General features: G+C 35.3%; 1 protein-coding gene across 1 annotated transcript in view; it reads left to right on the plus strand.

The window, feature by feature from the left end:
* Window positions 1-9,568, plus strand: part of NEK7 (NIMA-related kinase 7) — a 99,682-nt gene that overhangs the window by 33,821 nt on the left and 56,293 nt on the right. The window contains exon 3 of the mRNA XM_011931691.1: window positions 1,304-1,444. Coding sequence (XP_011787081.1) covers window positions 1,304-1,444 — 141 coding nt within the window. The remainder of the gene's footprint in view (window positions 1-1,303; window positions 1,445-9,568) is intronic.

Raw genomic sequence — 9,568 nt, forward strand, 5'->3', positions numbered from 1 at the left:
ATCAAAATAGCCTCTTGCGTAAGTCCGGATTATGGGGTCATCAGCCATAATTATCAAAGGTTTCTTTGAAGGCCTAAGAGTTTAAGCTGAATGTAATGTGCTCACGAACCAGTGCCATCTTTGCATTAATAGGTCTTAAATATTCAGTCTCATTAGAGGGTGCACTAGCCTGGCCCCACAAGAACGTCATGTTTGGCTTGGAGAGTACAGAGGGGACTGTGGGTGTGAGGGGAATGGTAAAAGGCATGGAAGAGGGTGCTCGTCAGTACTCCAGGAATCTTGAAAAGGCTCAGGCATGTCTAGCCAAAAAAGAGAAGATATAAGGGCAAGTGATAGTTAAAATAGGCTTTTTTTGTTATATTTTACATAGCTAGAGATGCTAAAATGAATGCCATCAGGAATGTAAAAGGTAATATTCCAACTTTAGCAATAGACAGTGTCTGACTGTAGTAGATGTTCAGTTAGTGTTTACCCCATAACTGAAGATTGAATGAATGAGTCCATGAACAAAAAAGCGAACAAAAGAACTAAGACAATCGGTAAAATTTATAACCTGAGTTTTGTCTCAAAATGGGGATGGCCACTGTGCCCCTGCCCCCAATATCTTATAATTATTTCTCTCATAGCATAGTGAAGAGCCTCTTCTATGTATTTACTTAAGCCATTTGAGACAGAAATAATATCTCATTCATCTCTATTTCCCTAGCAGCCAGCATAGTGCGGTAGTAAACTTCTTGCCACTGGACATATTCTTTGCAGAAGTTAAATAACTGTCAGAAAGTTAAGTATTCCATGCATTCATTAGTTGACAGTTTGGACTAAATGATTATATATTTTTGTAAGGTCCATTTCAACTCAAAGATCTTTGCAAAAGAAAAGAGATACCAGAGAAATACTAGATTGGGTGGGACAAGTTTATATTCTGTGAACTAAAGACAAGTTCTAAGGAGTTCCTATCTAAAAGTTCATGTTGTATCCTTCTTCTTTAATTAACTTTTTAGGCTTTCATATCTCACATTATATATATATATAAAATATATATGTTCTAATGTAGTCCTTGTTTATTCCCCTCACTAGAATGTAAGTTCCTCAGGTGCAGGGATTATTGTCTCTCTAGTCTGCTACTGTATCGTCAGTGTGTAGGACAGTACCTGGCATAAGTTCAGTACTTATTTGTTGTTGAGTGAATGGATGTCTGCAAACTTACCCTAGGTGTCACCTACATATATGAAAATGATCAGTGATTGTGTGTATTGTGTGTATATTGTGTGATTGAAAATTTATCTGACATTTTTAATTGCAGAAGGCCTTACGACCGGATATGGGCTATAATACATTAGCCAACTTTCGAATAGAAAAGAAAATTGGTCGCGGACAATTTAGTGAAGTTTATAGAGCAGCCTGTCTCTTGGATGGAGTACCAGTAGCTTTAAAAAAAGTGCAGGTAAGATGATTTTAATTATATAAATCAATGTAAAATTATACTGTGTGAATTATAGATGATAAAAGTATATCCTGAATGATTGGGTACTGATAGCCTTAAGTTGAGAATGCTGGGAAAGAATGAACGTTTATTTTAAAAGCCAGAATCAAGTGTAGAATAGAATGGAAATATTAGTTTTAACACTATTTCTACGCTTTAAAAATTTAGCTGGTATTGAACCTCAAAAAGCTTTCACAACTCTAGATTTTAAGAGACAGATTTGAGTTATCACCATTACTTCTACCTGTACATTTAACTAGCTGTGGAATACTCACTGAAGTTCTACAGCTGTAGGCACTGTAGTCAGAAACTAGAGTCACAAAATGTACTGCCCGAAGTTAGTAAATGGAAGTTAAACTATACTAGCAAAAAAAAAATGAAAGGAAAATGAAGTGAACTTTATTTACTTGGAAATAAAAACGAGGCAGATAAAATTAGAACATTGATACCTAACTTTAAAATCCCTTATTGTATTTGTGTCATTCTGGAATCAGATTTGCTCTGTAATCCAGACCCTTTTCTGTCTTCTTGAATTCATTTATCTTGCTCCAGCTCCTCTTTCCAAGTCCTGCCTTAACCCTGGAGTTGCAGTCCCACTGAGCTACCCTGGAATGCTCACTTGCCAGAGCCCTGTAAGTTTCACTTGCCCTAATGAGATCCTCTGGCCTAGAAAGTACTTGTCTTTCTGCCTTCCAACGTGTATGACATCAAACAATAAATCACACAGTGACTCATACACTTTTACTTCCCTTTTTCAATTATGATAATAGTTATTCTTCACACGTGCTATAGCCTATTTTGCTTTGCAAGTCTATTATCTTTTTTCTGCAGAGACCTGTGAAATCTAAATGTCCTTTTTTTTTTCTTTAAACTTCTTAAGGTGATTAGTATACTTGTGACAGCCAATATAGAGATGAACAGTTTTAATTTACATTTAAAAATGAAACAGTAATGATTTATAAAAGGTTTTATCTGGTGTATGTGTTAGATGTAAACAATAATAGAGATATCCCCATATCCACAAGCCAGCTTAAGAAATAAACATTAAAAATATTTTTGACATGTGTGTGCCACTCCCTTCCCTCAGAGATAACCATATCCTGAATGTAATGTTTATCATTCCTTTGTTTTTCTTCATAGTTTTTCCTACACTAGTATGAACTTCTAAAATAAAGTCTATTGTTTACTTTTGCATTTTTTTGAACTTTACATAAATGAAGCATGTTTTATTTATGTATCACACACACACTCTCACAGAGCTTGCTTTTTTTCATATAGCATCACGTTTGAGCACTTAGTCTGTGTTGGTGCATGCACTGTAGTTTATCCTTTTTGCTACTGTATAATATTCAACTGTTCTTGTTGATTGCTGTTTAAGTCGTTTACAGTTATTTGCTATTACCAAAACAATGCTTCTCTGATATTCTCATGTCTTTCCTAGTATACACATATAAGAATTTCTCTCTTGTTTGTGCTTAAGAATGGAAATGATTGAGCCACAGGGGATGCATGTGTACTGCAAGTTATTGCCAAGTTGTTTTCCAGAGTTGAACTGGTGTAAGTTTTCACCAGCAGCATGTAAGAATTGCAGTCTTGGCCGGGCGCGGTGGCTCAAGCCTGTAATCCCAGCACTTTGGGAGGCCGAGGCGGGCGGATCACAAGGTCAGGAGATCGAGACCATCCTGGCTAACACGGTGAAACCCCGTCTCTACTAAAAAGTACAAAAAACTAGCCGGGCGAGGTGGTGGGCGCCTGTAGTCCCAGCTACTCGGGAGGCTGAGGCAGGAGAATGGCGTGAACCCGGGAGGCAGAGCTTGCAGTGAGCTGAGATTCGGCCACTGCACTCCAGCTTGGGCGACAGAGAGAGACTCCGTCTCAAAAAAAAAAAAAAAAAAGAATTGCAGTCTTCTCTGTTTTCATATGCCACTCAGAGCTTAAGAAAACACAATATGGAATGTAGTTATTAGTGTTTATGAAAGAGATTACTTTTGGAACAATTATTCCCTTACAAAAGAACTCTTTGATTCATTTTTAAAATGTATTAAATTTGTACTATGATCTCTGAGCACCCAGGGAAATAAAAAAGAAACTAGTGGTATTATTCCTGTCCTCCAGGGGAAAAAGAGTCTATCTAGAACAATTTAATGTTAAACCCTGTGGCATGGGTTCCTGATTTAAATAAGAGTTCACAGAATGGAGATGTCAATTTGAGCTGTTGGAATTGGTGGAATTGGAACTTAAGCCAGGCTATAAATATGAGCCCAGGTTGTGGTGAGCATTGGAACCAGGCAGAGGAATTTGAACTGTAGGCAATCGAGGATGCACTGTGGACTCTCAAGTAGGGTAACAATCTTCAAAATCCATTATTTTCAAAATAGAATTTCAAGCTCAACATACAGAATAGAGTGGAGAGAACATAGCTGCCAATCTGCCACAGGGTGTCAAGATGGGAGGATGGATGGATTGAGATACATTTGGAGGTCTCTGGGGACTCTTGGATCCCTTCTCTGAATCTGAGTGTGGAAAGGGGGGCTCAGTTCTGTCTCTAGTGATTATTTTTTACATTGCAGAACCTTCTCATTAGAAATAGAAAGAATGGAGGAAGGGGTGGAGGGAGGCAGAAAAAAAGCTCTTGCTGCATTTTTCTATTAATTGGAAATTTGGATAAGTGTGAGTTAATTTGCACAATTGTATTTCCCTTCAGTATTAATTGGATATTATCCTCTAGCTGCCTCTGTTTTACGCTGTGATAAACCCCAAATTACTGTAGGAAGTTAAAGTTTATTCTTTTGGATTATCCCATTCCTTTCTGCTTTAGTGTTGATATTGTGACATCTTCTAGTTTAAACCTAATTGCTTCATAGAAGAGAGAAATGATATTGTGAAGATATTCTTAGCTTATTTATGAGGGAACAGTGCCTTAAATCTTTGTAAAGAGAAATATATTTGCATTTTAAACATATTATTGATTCTTGTGATGTATTACACTTGTGCTGATCAGGAAAACCTATGGTTCTTTCTTTTTAAAAAGTCATCTCTGCGGATTAAAATAAAAAAAATTTAAAATATTGCTGACCAATGCTTTTCCTTTTGAAGAATGCTAACCTAACTCTTTACAAAAATCCTTAAAGAATTATATATTGAATTTTTTCATGCAGCTTTTTATTTTAAGGCTATATTACTTGTCTCAAGAACTGTATTACCGTTCCCAGGTCCACTAGACTCCTTGAATACTTCGGTTGAGTTCATAAGCTAAAGTATTGGTTTTATCATTGATTTATCTGCTTACAAAGTTTTAATGAGATAACATCCAGAATCCTCAGCTTAGTTTTTAAGACCCTTCCCTACTTTGTGCCACTCCATTTAGTTCACTTATTCAGGGCCGTTAACAAAGGATGTGCTCAGCTCTGGCCATTTTACTGCAGGTTTGCCTGTTACCTGTATGGGACAGAAGAGTGTGTGTGCTAAATGCATGTTACTTCTTGGAAATCATAAAGTGATCTGAGAGCCTACAGTATATGGCAACATTAACCAATCTTTTTGAAAATGTACCTGTATCCCATCATGGTTCATTTGCAAAAAAATAAGATGGTGCCTTAACGAATAGAACAATTGTGAAATTCTCTGTACCAACTTTGCTTTTCTCTCTTGCCTCCTTCTTCAGTGCTTCCCTTCCTGCTGATCATTGAATCCATTCCTCCAGTATTTATTGACCACCTCGTGTTTATTGGTCAGTGGGTAAGGCTTTAGGAAGATTAAGATAAACATAATGAGACTCATGGGATTCTAGTGGGGTTACAACAAAGATACCTCTAACATAATGAGATAAGCACTGTGATAGGAGCAGCCTTGAAGAGAACAGGTGTGAGGAGGAGCTTAGGAAAGAGGCTTCACAGAGTTTGTGAGCTGGCTCTCAAAACTTACGTTCTTTATGTTGGAAGATTATCAGACACATTTTTTGATCTGGTATATGCAATCTCTTATATTTTGCTCTTTGATTAGAGCTATAGGATTGAAGTTGGTTTTTATTTTATCAATCTGACATAGTGTTACAGTAGTGTGAATTTTGGGTCTCACTGTTTCTTAGTTCTTTGACCATTGTTACTCTCATTTTTAAATAATATGTGAGGAATTTTGATTCTTTGTTCATTAATGCTTAATTTCTCTTTGCTTGCTCTTAACTATATTTCTAGATAACACTATTTTACTGTGTGGCACCCATTGTCAGTGAGAATTCTTTTAGGAAGAAAAGCTAAAAAGAAACTTTATGTCTTTATACAAATAAACATAAAGTGATAATACTGTTCAGATTCACCTTTTGATTCAGGTGATCTCAAAAAGTCTTCCCCAAAGTATTCTTTGATATTGAATGCTTACCTTTTATTTACTTACGTTTGCTAGTTGCTTTCAAGTATTTTTCAAGCAAATAACTTTTTAATTTCTATTAATAAGTTACTTTTTTACCTATGTTAATTTTAGATTCTGCATGTTTGCATATAATTAGAAATTAGGATTATATATGATCAGAAATTTGTGAACAATGATAGCACTTCCATAATGTATAGAGTGATTTTAATATATTCATAACCTCTGTGGCTCTGTATTCAGTCTCTTTTTCGGTGTTCATTGTGATTAACAAATTTATCTTGTAGCTTTTATGAACTTCATCATTTAATCTCTATAGACTTCCTTTCAAATTTCCAATTGTTATTTGAATAAATGGAAACTAAGCATTTGTAAGAATAATTCATAAATGACATCAAAAAATACAGAACAATTTAGTAAATTAATGTTAGTTTTTACTTGTCAAGGTGGAATAGGCTTTTATCTTAAAAATTAAAGCTTTTTAATTTTAATTACTTGTACTTGCAATCTTAAGCATTTCTAAGCAGATAAGAAACAGAAGATTTCCAGATTTGTGGAATATTTAACATTTTGGGATTAAACTACCATATGGCAGACACTGTACTCGACACTAGGGACACAATACTGGGACACAATAATTAAATCCGATATTTTTGTGTGGGAAATAGACAATAAATCAAATAATTATAGCAAAAAATAAATCAAATAATTATAGCCAAAAAGGAAATGACCATACTGTGTTATTAGAGACAAACTAGATGGAGGAGAGCGTTTTAGATAGAGTGTGCAGCAAAGGCCTCTCTGAGAATGTGAAATTTAAGCTGAGGTGGAGGATAAGGAGTCCGTCATCTGAAAAGTAGTGATAGGAAGGTTCCAGCTGTAGAGCTGGGCGCGGTGACTCACGCCTGTAATCCCAGTACTCTGGGAGGCCGAGGCCGGCGGATGACGAAGTCAAGAGATCAAGACCATCCTGGCCAACATGGTGAAATCCTATCTCTACTAAAAATACAAAAATTAGCTGGGTGTGGTGGCACACGCCTGTAGTCCCAGCTACTTGGAGGCTGAGGCAGGAGAATCGCTTGAACCTGAGAGGCGGAGTTTACAGTGAGCCGAGATCACACCACTGCACTCCAGCCTGGAGACAGAGCAAGACTCTGTCTCAAAAAACAAAAATGACAACAACAAAAACAACACCAAAAAAATTTGCTTAGTATATATTTTTAAGTACTTTGTTTTCTGCATTTTAAATGGTCTTTCTTCTAACAATTTGACATATGCCCTTTTAAGGGGATATTTCTGTTAAGTTACTTGAAGGATTTTGTTTCCTTTTAAAGAAATCTAGTGTTAACCTTTTCAGTTTCATTAGCTATGAGTAATTTTGGCAAAATTTTAAGATGACAAAAGAAAACCTTTAAAATGATTCAGAGAATACCAAGGATTTATCAGTCATTACTTGCCTAACCACAGCTCATCCCTTGCTCTTAACAAGTATAAAATGAGTTTAAAAACCTGAAGAAACTTTGGTAGAGCTGAATGAAAATGACGCCTCCTGAAGACTTGTTTGTACATGTTATATGCAAAATATTCTTACAAAGTCCATATTTTCACCCAAGACATACTGCTTTTTCTTGCTCATAAAATCATCGGACAGCTTTGAATCTTTGTTTGGGAATGATGTAATCTAAATATTCATTATTTATTTTCGTCTTGACTTGTTGGCTAAGAGAAAAAGAAAGATACTTCTGAATTTCCAGTTAAGTGTATTTGTAAATATATTTGACTCAGAATTTAGTTTTGCTTTAGATGTGCCAACAATGCTTATTTCTCGCTGCGTTTGAGGAGTAACTTTTGATATTATTGAAAATTCAGTTAAAAGTAAAAGTCAAATTGTAATTCTACATTAATTTTTGTAACTTGAATTAAAGATTTTCTATGTAGCATGTTTCTATCTTGATATGTTGTATCTCATTATGGTTTCCTAAAACTCTTATACATAAATGATTCATTCTCGTCTCACTCACCCTCTTTTGTTTTTTAAAAATGTTCCACATCAGAGAGACATTGATTACTGAGAGATTAGATACATATATGTCTCCAAGTTTGTGATTTTCTTCATTTTAATTACTGGTACTGTATGGGCATTATTCTTTCTCTGTCTCCTAAAACAAACAAACAAAAATACCAGGAATTCCATCAAGATCTAATATACTTATAGTTTTGTGCTTTCCAGTATATCTTTGAGTTATCTCAAATTCCTTGTAAATAGCATTTCCTGAGAAGGGCATCAGCATTCATGATGTGTCAAGAATCAGTTCTTTCTCATGCCATTTTGATTTAAAGTACAAGTAGTCTGTGTGTGTGTTTCATACCTATAACTAATATCAAGTTCAAAGTTTTCTATTTCTATTAGTGTTTGTTTTATTGTTTAACATGTTAATATAGTAATCCCTTTGGGAGAATGAATGGCATTTCTATGTGAAATTGCTAAATGTAAAGCTTATTCCTTCAATTCAAGAACTTTTGATTTTACATATATATGTGTGTGTATATATATGTGTATGTATATGTGTGTGTGTATATATATATATTTTTTTCTGAATGGCATTGCACATTTCTGCTTACATAAATCAGTTATTGAGAGCCCTTCCAGCCAGCCATATTCACCCCCATTAAGGTTCTTACATCACTTTGAACAAGTAGCACTTACAAGTTACATGTTAATTTTCTGTGTTGCAGTCTGCATTCTGCATCTGACACTGTGCATCTTAAAGGACTGCAAGATGGTTTTCTTATTTGTACCTGTAATAAAATCTTATAGTAAGGTGGCATTCAGCATGGATTTTTATATGTAGAAAGGGTGGACATTTAACAGTTTAAGCTTGTCTGTACTCAGGATCAGGTTATTCACATTAATCATTTGTGTGTAGAGTTAAAACTATGATGCTCTTGGAGAAAATTTCCACAAGGTTTTTCCTTCCTCCATAAGTGGTGTCATATCATGTGTTCTTTAATACTGGTATTTTTTTAACCCCTGCTATTGGTGTCCATTTATATCTAGCTCATTTTGTCAAAACTTGATGTGTACAACAGCTTAATGTTTGCCAAAACATGTCTCACTAGATAGTTTATGCAAACTTCGTGATAGTGATTTGCCACTCATAGTCCTTTCCTTCCCCCCGCCACCCCAGCCCCTTTTCCTTTCCTTGCTATTGTTTCATTGTGTTGCATTCTGTTCCATTCTGAAATCATGGTAGTTAACATGAGTGTACTGTGGCTGACATGGTTAGAATTACTGCTAATGGAGAAATAGAAGTTAACTCTCTTCAATATATGTACCGGCATACATATTTCTTCTTCTGTTATTTGATTAAGTGGGAGAAACCTTGATGTAATCTAGTCTGTCTCTTTTTGTAAACCATTAACTAAGTTAAGCCTCTGTATTTTTTCAAATCTTAAACAGTATGCAGTACTCAACTATTTTACATTAAAAGTTGCAGAACGTAAATTTGATACTTGAAGTTTTCATTAGAAGTAGTAGAACCAAAATAATGTTGGTGAAAAAGCATATATATGGTTTTATTTTTTATTTTATTTTATTTTATTTTTATTTTTAATTTTTTTTGAGATGCAGACTCACTCTCTTACCCAGGCTGGAGTGCAGTGGTGCAATCTCGGCTCACTGCAAGCTCCGCCTCCCGGGTTCACGTCATTCTCCTGCCT

Source organism: Colobus angolensis, unplaced genomic scaffold, assembly GCF_000951035.1.
Source record: "Colobus angolensis palliatus isolate OR3802 unplaced genomic scaffold, Cang.pa_1.0 Scaffold91, whole genome shotgun sequence".
NCBI lineage: Eukaryota > Metazoa > Chordata > Mammalia > Primates > Cercopithecidae > Colobus > Colobus angolensis.